We start from the raw sequence: 19336 nt of genomic DNA on the forward strand, positions 1-19336 counted from the left end.
GAATCTACACTCCTCAGCAGAAACTCTCTTCAGCCCATTCTCAGCAGTATAAAGAAGCACTTAGAGACAGCACTGGTTCTGGGGAATGAATACTTGCTATGCTTTATACACATGCTCACTGAAAATTTCTCTCTTTCTTCAGAGAAAATTGGATCCCTCATATCGTTGAAAATTTTCAATCACTTATAGTTTGTAATTTTTTTCTACATTCAGTTGCAGTTCATGGTTAAAATAATTAAAATCATGAGGAATTTAAAATTTTAGCATATTGCTCAATTTAAATTGGCATTTTTCCTCTTGGAAATAAGCTATCCTAGTAACTAAACAAATAAAAAGTATTTAGTTTTAACTACAGTCCTCAAAGGAGAGGGGAAATTCACATTTAAGGAAAAATTTCATTCTTACCTTACTTTGCTGTGATCAATGACAATATGCACAGCTATAAATGCCAGTATTGTCCTGGGTGCCCTCAGTGGATGACAGGGTTGTCTCTGCTTCATTCCAATTACTCACACCATCTTCCATACCCACTACCTGCTACGGTTTTGCTGAATTTCTTTATTTTAACCCTACTGTGGAGAGAAATCTATGAAAAATACTGGGGTCTCTCACTTCAGGTTATGCAGAGAGCAAGACAGAGTATTCACTGCCGCCCTCTTTCTCCCATTTCTTACATGTGCCTCATTCTTTTAGATTTTATGACTCTTTATAATGCTTAGCCTTTACTTTTCACAAAACACCTCAATGTTGTTCAGCACCAATTATGCTCCATATGGTCTTAAAAAGACATGTTCAGAGGCATATGCTGAGGCATATTTCATGATAAATACTGTTAACTGCTGTTTCCCACCATTTTCAAATTTGCAGGAAAGTATTGTTATATTGCATCTGGCAATAGCATAGTTGGCAAAAACTATTAGGAGCAGTGGCATTCTGCAAAACAACTTCAGTAACTTTAGCATAAAAAGTGGTGAAAAGACAGATCTTGTCATCTATACATCTTCAAGGGCAAGAATTGTTAGCCATGTACTACTCATGGGACATCTTGTGACTTATGAAGAGCTCTGCAATATTTATGGACCATGAGGTCTGAGTATTTATGGTGAATACTATGGCCAGGTGTTTATTATTTTGTTCAAGCAGTTACATTATTTAGAAACATGAAAAAAACACATTATTCTTAAACAACACAGTTTTGCCAATAGAAACATTGGTGCAAGTATGACTGGGAAGGTGAGAGCACTTCTGTTGGTGCAGCAGCTGTTACAAAGTGCCTCCACGTTAGGGTGCTTATGCCAGAAAGAAGTGTAAATCCCCAGGATGGTTTTCCACAGCAGCTGCATCAGCAAAATCCTTCTATTATGGACAAAATCTAAGGCCCCTTATCTTTTGTTTAAGTCAAACCTTTGCAAAGGATTAGTACTGGTGTTTTTATTTTGTTCTATATTGCTAAAATGATGTTTTATCAGTCAAGCACTACCTGCTACCATGATGGTCTGTATATTCCTTAGAAAGAAACAGTGTCTCACCATCCACTTCTCCAAATTAAAAAAAAATTCTTCAAAACCAGCACTTATTACTTATTCAGAGAATGTAGTATTTCCTTGAGCATTCTACCGTTAATCAAAGGAAAAAGAAAAGAAAAAAGGAGAATCTTCTTTCATTTGACCAAACCAGACAGTCTGAAGCACATTTACGAAGGTGACCCGGTGCACTGCTGATTGAACAGTAGCCTGATGACCAGAAGGATTAAAGCCACACCACAAAAACTTCTCAGTAGCTTCTTTCAAATGAAATTCCAGAGCCTGCTTTTGGAATCAGTCAACTCCTGTTTCAAATAAACCTGATAACAAACCAAGCTGGCAGCACTCACCCCTTCTGCCTCCTAAAGGGCTAAAGAATTTATCACAAAATTGTAAAACGCCCAGTCTGCAAGGCATACTATTTATGTGTTTGGTAAGTTATCACTGAAAACCTGTGCAGAAGCATTTTTGCAAAATAGGTTTTTTTACTCTAGGTACACAATTACTAAGGACAATGTAGCACAAAAATTTTCTTGACACAGACTTTTAGGATATTGATTAGCTATGCTAGAAAAACATTTCTGCTTTCTAAAATGGTAATTGTTTCTTGCAGAATCAAAAAGTAGCCTGCGGTTTCCTATCCTTGCAAGCCCTGTTATTTCAAAGCATCTGTAGTTTACAGTGAAGATCAATACCCCTCAGTACAGTTTCAGTTTTAGGATAAGATGCAGCATATATTAATCCCCTTGCATTATATGCACGCATATTTAAACATTCTGTAATTTTTCCAAGTTACTGGCTTTGAAATATCTTGCCCAAATGTTATAATTTCAAAGCAAATCATTCATCATAACCTTTTTCAAAAAAAGAAAAAGAATTTGTATTTAAATGACTGCACTGTCCTTATTACACAAGTAAACGACGAAACTAATTTTCACGTCAGATCAAGTACTGGGCTATCATAAATAGCTTAGCTCTAAAGGTATGCAAATGCACAGCTTTTGCTGTTAAAAAATAAACCTTCTTCACGTAAAACAGAGCACAACTGCTGCAGAATTTGTATGTTTTTTTAATGTAAAAGTTGATGACAGACACAAAAAATACATATTTCAGGGTTATGCAGACTATGACATTTCCTCATGTTAATGAGATCAAATCCTTTAGAAGAAAGGAGGAACCTCACATTTCAAGCAACTGTACACAGAGTGGTGACTATAAATTTATGATAAATTTTGGTAGGCAGCAACCAAAACAAACAAGTTTAAGTCAAATTAGAAAAATACACAAATTTCGAGTTTTGGTCTTTAGAACAGTCTTAAATTAATGACTCATTTAAAATGTTATCAGAGAAAAACTGAAACAAAAATTAATACAAGATAAAATCATTATTGTTTCAGAGTTTCCAATGCCTTGATTTGATGGTGCTTTAGTTTTGAGATTTTCCTATAGGAAAGTTGACATGGTAACAGACAAAATTCTTATGTTCTCATAAGGAGAGCATCAAATAAAGCCTGACATGCAAGAGAAGCTACAGTAAAAATTTCCCTTCCAATTGACTCACCTCACCACTTAAGAGTATGAAGTCTTCCCTTTTTAATTTACATTTAAATAAGTGTGTTAAGTCTACCCAGACTTTACATATGATTTGAGACTCAGTGTCCCTAAAGGCAGAGGCACCTGGGAGCAGAGGTCTCTGCAGTGAGCTGTGGGTGGCACAGCAGGTCCCTGTCCCCGATGAACACCAATTCTGAGCACTCCCCAGCCTGCTACAAAGCCCGATTCAGCCTTTGCAGACAAGTAGCTTGCAACCAAGAGACCGATTTAGTATTTCAACAGATTTACATATTCTATTAATGAAATAAAAGCATGCCCTTTCCCTTCTTTTCCCCACCTCCCCCTTTAAAAAGCAATATACTTTTAAAAGGGTAATGCAATCACAACCATTATGTCAATGAAAATTACACGCTGGGTTTATCTCTGTAGGTATCTGTCAAATACAAAGCGTGCACAACATCTTTGGAGTAATAATGATGTTTTATCATTTTAATTACAAACACTTTGAAAAAAATCCCTAAAGTGTACCAATTGGGGTGGTCTGAATTAACAGTAGCCTGACAGCCCAAGGGTAGCAAAAATAGATTGAGCTACCAAATTTCATAGTAGTTATAGCAGCTGTCTTCTTGCCTCAGGGAACCTGGGTATTTAACAAAGCAGACAGCTTGGCATTGGCATCTGATAAGTAATGTGGGTTTTGTTGGACAGAATACACGCGGTTCTATTGTTTCACTGTTTGGTTCGGAATTCGAGAGCTATGGCATCATTTAGTTTTTATAGTCAGCTTCTGTGTATTCACTTACAGGTATTGTAAAAGGTTATTTTCTCATTATCACTTGCCCCAAGTAGGGAATATTGTCTTGAAACGAGCAATGAAACATGACAGGATTTAAATGTCAGGGTCAGCTGCCTTCCCATTTCTGTGCCAAAATTTTGTTGAACCAACTGCGTAAGTTTTTCTAATTGGGCAGAAAAGTGAATCAAGTGAAAGCCTGTTTTCCCCTTATCATAGAATTATTTGGAATTTAATATAATTGTAAAACATAATTTATTCCACTTTATAAGGGAAAATTTCTCTTCACAAAAGAAGTCTCAGAGGTAAAATCCAACTATTGGGGCTTCTAGGAGAGGGGGATTGATTTTTATTTTTCTAATCCCACAGTAGCCTGACAGTTTGGATAACCACTGGGCTAAGAGAATCTCCAGTTCAAACCTGATCTGCTTAACAGTAAAAAATCTCAGTTAACATGCTTTATCTAAAAAGGTTTGATCTCGGGACATAACCTTAGCACATACAACAATATTACTTCAAGGTTTGTGTTTGAACTTCATACAACCAAAAAGACCCCCCACGTGGCTCCTCTCTCTTTCATTCTTTAAGTATACATCACAAATTATTGGGGCTTGTTGGCAGAGTTCAAATCACTGAACTCATTGCAAATAGTCTACTTCAGCTAGAAGTACATTCTTTTACTCTATCAAATCCATCTGAGGTAATAAGACTTGATGTTTTATTCAACAGAGCTGAGGAAAATTGTTGCACAATAGGTTAATTCAAAATGGCAGCATAGAAAATGCATCTGTCAGTGGGGATCAAATTACAGGGCAAGCTCCTCTCAATGCTTAGAAAAACAAGTCTGCAGCTCTACAGATTATGTGCATGTGTGTGTTTAAAGGGGTGGGAAAGGAGCTAAATATCTGAGCTAACCTCCAATTAAAGTCAATCATAAAAACAGCCAATTTAATGAGTACGGATTTCTTTGGGTAATTATAACACCAACCACTTTTTTTTCTCCCTCTCTTTTAAATCTGTAATTCTGCCTTCTTGTTATTGCTTGCTTTGTCATTAATCGCCTCAGGAACTTGATTTCCTAGCAACAGACTCTGCCACCAAACATTTGGCTCCTTTTCAACATTTTCTTTGTGAAAAATGGCACTGCTATTGCCGCCTGGCTGTTGCAGCTAGACTGCCTGTGTAAGTGTTCTAATAATGCATTCTTCTAAAAAAACCACACAAAAATCACATGATAAAAGGAGCGATGACTGAACTTCACTAATTACTGTGCTGAAGAAACATATCTGCAATTTAAAGGCTACTGGGGTAGGAGGAGAAGGAGTGAAAAGGAAATATGTATGTTCTTCGTATTAAAAAATACAACTAATAACATAGGGGTGAACATTTAGAACTAAATATTTTTATAATGTTAGACAGATTCTCGTTAATTTTATTCTACAGAAATAGGAGGTACAACCTTTGTTAAAAGCTGATGACGTACTTTTCTGCATAAAGTACAAAGCATTCATCTTCGAAGAATGGCATCTTGAAGACCAAACTTCAAAACAAAAAACTAAGAAAAAAGTTTCTAATTCACTTTTCCATGTAAGTTACTTGAGAAAACACTAACAAAATAGTTTATGCATGAGAAGCTATACCTGAAATGGCAGCATAATGCACTCCACTTCCTAAATATATCACAGGATGACATAACATGTGGCTGGTGCTAGTTTAGACAAAACTTTTTATGCATTTTAATCAAAGAAATAAAGCTGTGGGTTTCTGTGTTTATGAGAGAGAAAGGTTTTTTCCCTGTATTTGTTTTGGAAGCCAGTAAATGGCAGATTTACTTCCTGGTTAGACAGAGAGTCTATCATTACCTCTCCACAACAAATACATCCCACTTCAGCTATAACTCCCAGAAAACACAATCGCTCAAGATAGTAGGTTTCAGGAAGGAGATGTTATCCCAGGCAATGAAAAAAGGCCACAATTAACTGTTGCTAGCTGTACCTTCTTCTCTATGGCTAAGATATTCAGTATGGTGTTTTCCTGGCCATAAAACCTATTCATATTTGTGAGAAATAGTTTTGCATGTCAAATGGCATAACACAGTGGTGCCACAGCACTGTGGCAAAAGTTATCAATGGGAAAAAAACTATTGTGAAGTTATTCAAACAAATGTCCTTTCTAGGGGATATTTTGCTTCCTGCCAGTATCTTGTTTCCTGTGATGCACACACAGACCTAGCACATCTCAAAGTAAAAAGCCTATCACAACCCATTGTAAGTTATCATACTTATCATAGCAGCAAATTACAATAAAAATGCATTCACTGAATACGCCTCTGAAAGGAAGAGACAGCACAAAAGAAATTTCATTTATACTCACATTGTTATAATAATCAGCATTTTTTCTCAAGTAGAATAGCCAAACCCCATGTAAAATACTGTAGAATGTTATTTAAGCTTTGCTACACATTGCTGACATCAAGCTTATGTTTTGACAGACTCATGTTGAAACCAGATAATTCCTCCATCAAGCCCACTACACTACCACAGTATCTCTCTGCTTAGACACGCATTTAGGCATTAAAAGAAAATAAATATAAAAATACCACAGTGTATGTTGAAACAGACCAGGGTGGTTGGAGTTTTAAAAATTTCTCCCGCAGATAAGTGTGTTGCACTGGGTTCATTATGACTTGCTGCAATAAATGACATTTCCTCCTGGAAACTCAGCCTAAGCCCAGAATCCCTGGTCTTGATCAGAACTGTCACTATCATCAAAATAAACTACACTTGACATTAACTTTGAAAACACAAAAGATAGTGAAGGTGAATGTAATTCAACTGTGGGCTAACAAATCTAAGCAGCATTAGAAAATTTTATACTCAATGTGGTGCAACTGAAGGACATCATCACTGAGAAACTTCAAGTATTTGCTATGCAGAAGTAGGAGAAGAAAATAGTTTAAGATTTTACAGATTACGAAATAACAGCCAAATAACACAGAAGATCTGTTTGGATTTTGGAAGCTACTTAACTGATCCATTCTAAGCTAAGACTCAAGTTACTACACTGCAGTCAATACTGCCATTTCATATGCTTAGTAAAGGAAAGCGCTTGGGGAAAAATAAGAAACCAAACAAAAAAACCCAACTGAAGCACAGAAAGAACTTCCAAGAAGAAATACATTACTTCAGCACTGAGAAAATATGAACATCAAATGCCAGTGTTCCATCCACCTCATCCACCAACTGCAAATATTAAACAAATGCAGGTGTTGGACTGAAGGAGAAATTGAGTAAAACTAAGTAAGTGGCAGAAATAAGGATGGCTAACTGGAACAAGAGAAAACACATATCTGGGAAGCACACCACACTTGTAACAATCATGTTCACATACAGGGAGAAAGTAAAAATTCAGCTCTCTCTATGAACAAGCTGTATGTATCAACTGATACAGTTAAGATTTCACAAGGTTAGGGGCAGCTTTTAATGAAGGAAAACATTTTCTTCTTTTCCATTTTCTTCCCATTATGAAAGAACAAATGCAAAATTTCTTACTTATATACAGTAACACAGAAGTTTACTTGGCAACTAAAATTCTCTTCAGTTTTTTTCTGCTCTTCTAAGTAACCCTCATCAGCAGATTTTTTCAGATTTTTAGCCGAAACCATTGACAATAAAAATATCTTTGCATTTCAGGCCTTTGTAAAATATGAAAATTAATAGATCTATACTGCAAGTTGCAGTAATAATGTCAAAATGTTTGTGTGCAATGTTAAAGAAACTGAACACCAGCAACTCCCATAGATGCCTCTGAAAATAAGACAAGGTGCACAAACACGGAGTTTTATCACTCAAGTTTGTAACATGCAACTCTGACACTTATGATTTCTAAAATGCAAGTCCTGACAGCAAGCACAAACTCACTGGAAGAGCAAAAAAATCAAAGAAAAAAAATTAATTTTCCTGTTCCTCCCCCGAATTTACGATTATTTTCACATTGTGTCCCATTCACAATTCCAGAGACTGAATGACAGTGTTTAGTGCTATCATTACTCCCAACTTATTTTGAAATAAGGGAAATGTCTGAGGAAAAGACATTTTCTAGCCTCAGCAGGAACCAAATAAAATCCCTCACAGTGAATTCTAATCAGACACCAGCAGCACAGCTAGCTGATCCACAGCGAAATGAATATGACAGACTGGAAGATATGATGTCAATGGTATAAATTACTGCAAGTATAGTAATTATATCTGGAGAAGGGAAATAAATTGCATAGACTTTGACAGTACATGTAACCTATCTTAAATGATACAAAATAGAGTAATTTTAAAGGATTAAAATACACCTTTAAAGTTTACCATCTTTGAGAAAGCTGGGGCAGCCTCTGTGTTTTGCTTCTATCTGTGATTTACTGGGTCCTATTCTCCGCTAGTCTTTCTCTAATTTGTCTGCTGGATCTGATTACCAGATGGCTAAAATAAATGTATTGTGTTCATTCATGGTAACAGAAGTTGTCTTTAAGGGTTCTGTCACGGCTTCACTATCTTTTCCTTTGTACCTACTCCTCCCTCTGTGAATTGATTAGATTTCAGAGCTAAGTTTCATGTGAGGGTCGTTCTGCTGAATGCTGCATTGAAAAGCATATTATCTATTCTAGGAAGCACATACAGATGACCACAGGATATCAAAGACCTGTCCTAAAGCAACAACTGCCCTGTTGTGCCAAGAAAATAGATTGTTTGATAATTTCAGGACATGGATTTCCAGAATAAGTATCTGTCAGTGACATACACTCTAATGCAATCCAAGAAATAGGTGACAGTTGGATAGAAAGAAGGAAATGAAAAGCAACATATGCACAGTGCAAAGTCAAGGAAGGTAACAAGACTAAAGTGAAGACAGACAAGAGTAGACAAATTAATGGCTCGGAGAGCTACCCTCTACCTCAGAAGTGGTAATTGCTCACTACATGGTTTCATTTAATCTGGTAAATCACTACAAACCCACAAGTAAAGTAGCTAAATGAAAGAAAAGGGCATGAGCACTCTGTAGCACGAGGAACCATGGACGGTTCAACACTGTCTCCTCTCCTTTAGTAAAGTTACACATGCCATCTGTAATCTGAAGTGATAATACTGTCCTAGAAATCTGAGTCAAGCCCATCCTTGAGTGCTTTTGCTATACATGCGAATAAGGTTTTTCACTCAACAAATCTCCTGCAATCATATACTTCCCTAATCTGAATCTCATATTGTAAATATCTAATATAATTTATTAGCACTTCAGTGTTAATTACTTATCCATTATCACATGCACATCTTGGGGTTTATTTTCAGTTTAGTACAATAATTCTCTGTCTCCTTGTTAAAGTTTGGATGTTGTTGGCACCTGAGAAAAACAGCTTTTAATATATACAAAAATCACTGTAGCGAATCCCTTAGTCAAAATTTAAGTGATCAAACTGACTGAACACAGAGGAGTGACTTCAGAACTAAAAGAAGATGAAGAGTAATTTTAAAAAATACAAACCTGTTTAGCACCTCACATAATATTTCCCAGTTTTCCTGAAGCATCTCTTCTAAGTTTAATTTCACTAAATTGTACATTGGAAGCTTCATTAGAAATTATATATAGGCATGGGAAAATAAAAAAAAAAAACCCAACTCCAAACTTAGTGCAGTAAAAATTTTGGGAATCTTTGTCATTCTTCTTTATTTAAACTATACTTGGAGCCTTTCAAAATTTTTCAGCCAACAGCATTAATTCCCAAGCATGGCATTTGGAAAATAGAGAGCTCAGAACACTTGCAAAAACAGAAATTAAAAATTAATAGAACATACACCTACATATATTTTAACCACAGCACAACCATATGGTCATAACAGCAGGATGCATTTTCTTTGTACACTGAGAAGGTTATAACTAATTTTTGACAGTTATAAAGGGGCAGTCGTGGCCATACGCAAGAATCAATAACAACCATGTAAAGCCTACAGCAGTGCACACTAACAGGCTGTAGGAGACATTAACACTAGCTAAAAGAAATAACTGTATTTTCAATGAACTTGTTCTTCCTGGATAATCAATTTTTCACACTTCTTGCCAGCTGTTCCCACATAGCTCAGGTAGAAGAATGGAAACAGCTGTCATACAGAATCCATATATTACATGCATGTTATGAGGTTTTAATCTGTCATAAATGCTCTATGTTTGTTATTTTGATCAGTCGTATCAACTTGAGAGCAAGATAAAAACAAATTCACCACTGTAATCTACACAAATACAGTAATCTGGCTAGATTCATTCTGGATGGTAATAAAAGAATACTAACTGTGAATCTACTAATGCCCCATCCTCAAACCCCGCCTTGATTCCAGAAGTAAGATTTCATCATTAAAATCAGTTTGCCCCACCACCCACACTTAAGAGATTTGTCACAATCATTGTTTCTGAAATATTGAGTTATAAGGTGGCACAGTAATTACTATGGAATAAATAGCAATTAAGATTGTTCACACAAATAAGCTCAAACTGTTTGCAGTGAATAATTATGCTAATAGTGTTTTTCTACATAATTTGTGCATCCTTCACAACAATTTACTAGAAAATGTGAAATGTAAATTTGATGCATTACTACAAAAGCTCTGAAAATAGTTTAGCTCTTAAGACTTTTCCCACCAATTCAAGAGAATACACAACTAAAAACATATCTCTACATTTGTACATCTAAATTTGAAGAAATCAAACTATGCTGGAATTGAAGCAGTCACTTTCTTGCCCTGTCTTGCTATGAAATCATTCTAAATTACATACAACAGACATTCTCATTGCCTAAATGTCAGGATACTGTAACACAAACTTTAGCAATTTGAAAGAGGCTGAACTTACTGCTATATAATAAACTTTGGCCTTTTCCACCAACTTCCAGTTCTTCTCCAAATCAAGATGCTTTTCCTTCTTATAGCAATTAGCAGCAGCGAGGTTAGCTACAAGAGACCTGAAAGTGATTAAAAAACAAGTATTAGACCCTCTGTGAATAACACTACTGCAAATTTGTCGCAATGAACATCACTTCTCAAAGATCCTAAAGAACACAAAAGCAATTGACAAAGAGCACCATAAGCCACATATACTTTATTTGACTATTTAATAAAAAGTAAGTAATATATTTAAATAGTAGATTAAATATAATTTAAATCTTATATTAAATAATGTATTTTAAATCCAGCTACATACTTTAGCTAACCTATCACTATTATACTGCTCAGGTGCCTTCGTTTGCTTTGAATCAACCTTTCTTTCATTCAGTGATCAACCCCCTCCATATGGTTTAGCATCTGCAGATTTTCACCAAAACTCCACTAGTACCTATCACCTAAAAAAAAGTTGTTTCTCCAGTTTATCTTCTGAAAACTATCTTCCCTCACAAGAAGCAAAAGGTTGATGGATACGTAAGTCTTGCTTTTACAATTTTCCAATGAACAGCTATATTATTTTAAAAGGGGCTTGTTTTGGGATTCTTTTTCCCCCATTAGGTTCATATTTTCCTTTAGCAAATAAAAAAGGGTCAGGTTGCTACTTTTAGACTACGAACTGTTAAAAAAAAAACTTTGGCTTAGTTGTGGATTACTGGAAAACTACCAAAAACTCATTTGTACTTCCTTCTTTCCTAACAAGTTATAACACAAGCTGTGGGACACAACTTCCATTACCGAGAACAAAAACACTTGTATCATATTGCCTCTGTTACACGCAAGATACATTCTATTTTAAATCATCTTCACCCACTCGATTCAGCCTTATGAAACACACAAAACTTACACACATACTCCTAAAAAGAGGTCATGAAAAGACAGTTATGCTCTACCTCTCCACTCTGGCTACCATGACCAAATTCTTCTATGCAATTGTATTCTGACAATGTTTAATAAGATGCAATATTTAGAGAAGGGGAATTGGGAAACGGATTATTTCCATGCTAGCATACAGAGCTTTAAATATAATTTTCAAGATTTAATAGTCAATGGATGCCCTTTTAACACTAACACATCACTGTTTTGTGATATTTAAGTGCATTAACCAGATAATTAATGTGTAATTACAGACACAACATTTGGCTATTGAAAACTATGGCCTTCTCAAGGTGCATGCAATTGGTGTTGTATGCATCACTCTCCTCCGTGTAAATGCTACTACAATCCAGAGACAGAGGGGGGGGGAGCAAAGAGCTCATCTGCTTTCACCAAGTTCTGCTTCTGCCTCCAGGCACGTTACCATGTTCAGGTGTTAAGAGGCAAGTAAATGAGACATTCTTTACTCAATAAAAAAACAAACAAAAGACCAAACGAAAACTTTTATGAACAAAGCAACCAACTCTCCTTGTAAGGTTCCTGAAGCACTCATCACTGACAATGCTTCTCAGTTCAACAGATCATGTAAATAAAAATGAATCTAACTTTATCTGAATATATCAAAAATACAGTTCTGTGTCATTTCATCCCATGAGCAGACTTGGGGCTTATCTGTTTAATTCTAAAACCTAAAGGCAATGAAAACTAATGTGAATTTGGAAAAGAAAAAGAAGAAAAAATATGAGAAAAATTTATGAACAAATACACCAAGCCTCTGTAACATTAAAAGTAACAGGGCAACGAGTTTCATTCTTCATGAGTATTATCATTTCAATGACGAGAAATCCACTGGAGAACCAAGTAAATCCAAGAAAGATGTGCATAACTGTGGTAATTTTCTGTAAATCAAACTTTAAAAGCAAATTGAATCTTTCAGTTTTGGCAAACCCTAAATATCCATCAAGGACATAGTTTGAAAAAAAAATCTTGTCTGTCTACGTATGTTGCTAAGTGAAAAGCAATTATGTTCCAGAAAACTGAGCAAAGACTTTCTATATGTTTCCTTTCACTTACCACATGCCCCTGAAACTGTAAACCTAGCTCTGTATGGCTACATCCAACTGTAGAGATGCTCTGCACATATGGGTAATAAAAGATTGCTACACTGATGACAAAGCTTTTCCAAATTAAAACTGTAAGTCTGAGAGCACTAAGTTCAACATGTGGGGCACAGACAAGGTAGATATTTTTTCAATGAAATACAGTAATTGGAGACAGCCAGAGTGCTTCAACTGAAACAGCTTAATGGAGATACTGTGCATGTGGTTATTTCTAAGCAGAGTGCACAAATCCAAGTCATAGACTATGACAGAGCATAGGTATTACTTCAGAGTTTAATCATGTGCTAGGATTTTCTTGAAAACCTCTGAGAAAACAAAGCATATTAGTAATGCTAAACTAGAGAATTCAGGGTGGTAATCATACATCAGCTCAGAAACCTTTCCTGCAAAAGCTAGACAGAGTTACCAGAAGCAAGAAATGTTCATATCAGGGCATCTGGAACATAAATATACACAGCCACTTCCTGGGAAAACCAGGAGTGCCACTAGCCAGCTCCTCCAAAACACACAAGAGAGCTGAAGAAGGAAGTTAGCATGTACCTCAGCTGGAACAAGAGATTAATCAATTAATAGAGTTATCAACTGGGGCCAAGTTGAAGTGATTCTTACCAATATAGAAAATGCTAAAAACCAAGAAACAATCAGAGGGTAATTAAAGATTCAGAATAAACTTGCTCTCCCAGGATGGACAATTGCACAATAAAGCCTTTAGCAGCAACCATCAGCTAATTTTTCTTCTCCCAAGGAGCATGAATTTCTGCCACTTTCAAGCATGCTCTAAAGCATCGACTGAGATGAAGCCACTGTCTAATACTTGACTCAATACAAATATTTGGTATTAAGAAAAAAGAGTGGTTTATGTTAGCAAACCAAAAATACTGCTTATTAAGTCAAAGAAGTATTTGCAGACATTCTTATGAACAAATTTACCTAAACTTTTATATTCCACCGAGATGCACATGTTTTTCTTGAATTCATACTGTGTGCCTATTGACAGTCTTGACTTCAGTTTTCCATCATGTTACCTAGAAAATGGTGATTGCTACAGGATGCATACACAGACACTATGTGAGACTCACAGAGCAAAACCATCTTTATTGCTTTTCTTCTCTTTGAAAAACTGAATATGGATCTTGGAGATGAAGGGGGAAGTCTGCAGACAAAATTAATGTCAAAATTCCAGATGAAGATGAATGAACTTCCTTCCTCCGTGGAGTATGTACATTCATTCCTGAGAGTAAGACATTATGTGCAACATTAAATTGAGAGGGACAGGTTGATAAGCTGGAGGAGAGGGCTGTCTGTCATTCAGTGGATCTTCAACAGCGAGAAGACTCGTGCTGGCAGAAAACTTGAAGGTATATGCAAAATTGTGTAATTATACACAACAACATAAGCTGAATGTTGACAGGATACCATGCAGTTTTCCAGAGAAGGACCTGGAGATGCTGGTGGATGAGGCTTGTAACATGAGTCAGCGGGGTATGACACAGAGAAGGTTAATCACATTCTAATGTATATGGGCAAATGTGCAGCCAGGAGGACAAAGGAAGTTTTAAATCCAAAATGGAGGAAAACCTCTGTCTCCAGACCTTATCTGGAGTTCTGTGTCCAGCTTTGAGCTTTCCATTACAAGACACTGACATAGAGCAGTGAGTCCAGCAGTGGGCCATCAAGATTATTAGAAGGCTGGAACACTTAACGAATGCAGAAAGGCTCTGGGTGGACCTTAAGAACAGGTACCTAAGGGGAGACCTTCCTGCTTTCTTCAAATATCTAATGAAAGTTTACAGAGAAGATGCAGCCAGACTATTCCTGAACACAAGAAAGAGCAGCCACGAGCTGAAATAAGGAATACTGCAACTGAGTACCATCAAAATCATTTCTCCCATGAAGAGTGATCAAACGTTTGAACAGTTTGCCCAGAGAGCTTGTGCAACCTCTATCCTTTGTGATATTCAAAACCCAGCTGGACATGGCCATGAAAAACCTGATCTAACTTTGAAATTGGTCCTGCCTTCTGCAGGGGTTTAGATCAGATACCTGCTCTAATTAAAATTTTTCTAGAGTTCTACATATTATATGGAAAACACTTCCTCCTCTGACTCTCATTTCAATTCATGTCGCTGTCTACCACCTTTTCTAATCTACCCAAAACATTAACCAACCTCTCCAGAAGTATGGTGTAGACTTTAATTATGGGACTGCTATCTCACCTTAATAAATTCTACAAACTCCTGATACTGCTTTGAAAGGAAAAGAGCAGGTCCTCAGGACCAATGGCATTGAAAGCCACAGGGGAAAACCAAAAAGGATAATGACAGACATTTCTATCTTACTCTGAGACAAAAAGAAAATATTCCTCAGGGTAACTGATACCATTTTCATTATTGATTCAGTATATAGTATCAGAAAATGTAAATGCTGTCAGAAATCAGGGAGGACTGATGTGTGCTGGTAACATCTCAAGATTAAGGCTAACCTGATTGGCTGGCTTTGAAACCTTTACAAAAATTGCCAGAAGGTAATCAGCAAAGAAGTAGAACACAAGTTCAAGAGTTCTGGGTAGAGGGTGAAAGAAGAAAGCAAAGGGCCATGCTCAAGAAAAATGAATAGAAAAAGTAGCAAATGAAAACAAGAAAAACAAATTCAGAAGAAATCCTTAAAAGGTAGACATACAGAACTACAGGTACTAGAAGAAAAAAATAAAAACTTTTTCCTTTCTCTTGTATAAAATGAAATTAACCCTTTCAATCTACTTATATACTGACAGCAGTTCTCACTAAACACAGTATCACCTGAGGTATACTCCTCACTTGCCAATCAAGTATAAGCCTTGGGTACCAATCAGCTTGCACGTAGGCTGCATAAACATACTTGTTTACCAACTGTTGTCTCCCCCATATTTTCTCTCTTCAGAGCAAGTGGAAGCTATTTCAGAAAGAAGCAGTATATTATTATCTCACACTTTCTGGCCATAATACAACTGCTGTTCTCTAAAAGTGTATTAGTACTGCCCAGCCCCAAACTACAGCCTAGGCAGTCCAGCGTTGTCTCAAATCAGTGCTAACACTTCATCGTTCAAATCACAATTTTTCAAGGCTGGATATTCCAAGCACATTAGGCTACACTCACTATGCCAACTGTATTTGTGTCTTCAGAAAATATCAAAGGCCCCTGACCTGTTATCACTAGTGATGCAGGCAGCACAGGTTCCTGTTGGCTCTTCACTCTGCTCATAATAATGGGCATCCACATGAGCTTCCTCAGCCTTCTTCTTCAAGATCTCTCCAAATTTATCTTTGCCAATGCACCCAAAGAAAGTTGCAGCTTTGTAAGGTCTCTGAATCATCCACTGCAGATTGACAGGAGAAAAAATAAAACCACAAAATAAATACAAAGTTAACATATCCGGTATATTATTTTTGCTATTTTTTTTCTCTCCACTCACCACATTTAACTCTGTGCCTACATTTTGACTTACAGAACACCTGTATGCCTGAAGTAAAAAACATGTGGTACAGCAAAGGAGGGAAGAGCAGCAGAGAAAACAAAATTTACCCATAATGATCCCACTAACACCTAACGTAAAACTTAAATACATGTAGTTCCATTATAAATAAATTAGTATTTTTTTACAAGGTATACTATAAGAAGTTCCCTTGCTCAAAGGAGTTGCCTCTACACTTACATTTAAGCAACATATGGTCTCTTCAAAGAAAAATTGTAGAAAATACAAAAGAAAAAAAAGGAAAAAAATAGCCCACAAAACCCTCCACACAAACAAAATAAATAAATAAAAACAGAGAGATAGCATGTAAGAAAAACAATGCATTTGAGAAACCTTAGCAACATTATGCAACATTCATAATATATACATAAAATCTAAGTGGTACTGAAAATAACCATTTGTGTCTACCATTTAATTGCATGCAAAAAAGGAAACACTCCCTTTTTACACTGTTAAACCACACATGAAAGTATCTTATCTCCAACTTTATTACGAGCAGTTCTGTCACTTGAATTGTAAAGAAAGAGAGTAGTTGCACAGTGTTGCTAAGGTGCCTGGTTATTTCATAAAGCTCCTCTTTTATTAATAAAAAAATGTATCATTCAGCTGTAAATGTAGCTCTATTTTGTGCTAAGTTAAAAAATAGCATTTATCAGCAATGTGAAATCAAGAGTGACTTAAATAAATGTGAAGAAACAGACATAGGCCCTACTCCGCTGGTGGTGAGTCAGCCAACCAAAGTCATTATAATTCACTCTAATTACAGTCAGAAAGCTTATCCACTCAATCTATAGTATGAATTAAAGGCTACAGCAATTTTCTGCTATACTAAAACCCTACTTATAATTGTTTCCTAATCAAGATTTAAACAAATGATAATGTCTCCATTACAAAGCAGCATTAGTGGTAGCTGTGGGTTGTAGAAAGGTCAAGTAACTAAGTTGCAAATACATACTTAGTCACATCTTTATTACTACCAGCTCCAGAAGGAAGAAAAAGAGAGAGAAAAAAAATCTTTAGTCATGTAAAGTCTCCATTAATAAGAAAAAGGTGGACAAAAGTTACAAGGTCTCTTTCTTGCAACAATTTTGAATAAAGTTTAAGGAGAAGAAAAAATTTTATCATCAGATGGTGGCAGTGTTAAATCTCTCATCCATGAAATGCACACTACATACATTCTGCTTATCTATTCCATACCACTCTAATAGAAATTAAGAAAACCCCTAATAAGAGAATTAATACATTTCATACAAGGATATCAATTATATCCTTGAATTTGACACACCTTTGCACATACATAATAGACATTTGAACAGTGTTCATTTAGGATGTCTCAGGAACAATAGTCCTTTATATTTGGAGGTATGATTAAGTGGAACAGATTACTTAAAAAGATGAAAACTGCTGTGACCAACTGTAAGTGAATAAGGAACAAATTTCCACACAAGTAAGAACAGAAGTTCCTGAAGCGTTGTGCACCATGCAAGCATGTTTTACTGTCACAAATAACAAGAATTAATAGAGATCACTATGAACAACATCTATCAAAGAACCAAACCCAAAAAAATCTTCAAAAAACTAAGACTTCAAACCGCACCTTAGGCTTACAACATTTTATCAAATGATGTTATTTTATATATAAGTATGACAACATTTGGAGCAGTAGCAACTAATATTTCACACAGATCTCTGAAAAAAGAATTCCCATTCAAGTATCACAGTTTTGGCTACTGGCAGCAGCTCGATGTCAATTCAGATGTGATACATGCCATATATAAACTGTCACAATCCTGATTTTAAATTTAAGTCAAGTTACACTTGAGAATCAAAAGTCACAATCCAGACTTTCCTGAGATGAATCTTTGTATGCGGTGCAGACCACTTCTTCCATCGGCAGTTATACTCATATTCATGATTTTTTAAAATACAGGTATTATATGGTGAGAGGATAGTCCCACTATATAGGTATTATTTTCATTTCAGTATCTGAGTTAAGCAACACTGAGGAAGATGGGAAAGTAGTTCAGCAGTGTTTCTGCAAAGATCCTCTCATCACAGATCTCCAGTTACCAACACTCCTTGAAATGATCTGCTCTCATTCCCACAACAATGGTGACGAGGCATTGTCAGTTGGAGAACTCCTCCAAGTTGAATCTCCTTTCCTCAGCTAAAAGGCTACATATCAGTAAGGGCAAAAGCAGACATCACATTACATTACAAACTTGATGAAACTGAATCATAGAAGTATTCCTGTGGTGCACCACTGAAGTTGCACCTTGTGGAATGAGCCACACCAGCCATTTTTTGCACACGTGTGAAAAAACAAGAGAGGCTCTTCAAGGCAGACACTTGAGGATTTCTTTTTTAATTTGACCCAGAACTGGATTTTAAGTTTGAATAACCTGCTATGAAAAAAGGCTTCTGTGGGCTACTTCACACGCTGTTGTTATTAGTGACTCTGTCTAAAACACTCCAAATGGGAGTCAGTCATCACAAGATGTTTATCATTGTGAAGCACCTATGCAGCATTACAGCCAATATCATATGAAGGCCAATAACAAACTGCACACATTAATGCCAGGTATATGGTTATATAAACTGAAAATTAGTTTTCTAGATTTATGTGAAATACAAGACTTAATTGAATGAAAAAGATTCTAGACAGAAACAGAAAATGACCCAGCTCAGCGGGAATCAGCATAATGAGTTAATTATCCAGGCTTTGGCTAGGCACAGAGGCAGCTACTAACAAACTGTATTGACAGTCTGGTCAGGAGAGGTTGGCACCTGGCCACACCATGAATCCTCACCAGCACCCAAGGGAATTTGAGGCTGCTAATGGACCAAAGACAGAAGTGTCAAAAGTAGGAACTTATCATGAAACAACAAGACAGCTTCAGGAGGAGGATACCACAAAGGAAACTCAAGGAGTGGTTTATGAAATCTAATGTGTTTCTCTGCTCTAAAGTTTTCCTCTGTCAACACAG

General features: G+C 36.3%; 1 protein-coding gene across 2 annotated transcripts in view; it reads right to left on the reverse strand.

Moving 5' to 3' along the window:
- Positions 1 to 19336, reverse strand: part of ADK (adenosine kinase) — a 272458-nt gene that overhangs the window by 133915 nt on the left and 119207 nt on the right. For both annotated transcript variants that reach the window (XM_069019342.1, XM_069019343.1), the window contains exons 5-6: positions 16021 to 16193; positions 10756 to 10864 (exon numbers count right to left, since the gene is read on the reverse strand). In XM_069019342.1, coding sequence (XP_068875443.1) covers positions 10756 to 10864; positions 16021 to 16193 — 282 coding nt within the window. The remainder of the gene's footprint in view (positions 1 to 10755; positions 10865 to 16020; positions 16194 to 19336) is intronic.

The sequence above is a fragment of the Aphelocoma coerulescens genome, chromosome 6, assembly GCF_041296385.1.
Source record: "Aphelocoma coerulescens isolate FSJ_1873_10779 chromosome 6, UR_Acoe_1.0, whole genome shotgun sequence".
Taxonomy (NCBI): domain Eukaryota; kingdom Metazoa; phylum Chordata; class Aves; order Passeriformes; family Corvidae; genus Aphelocoma; species Aphelocoma coerulescens.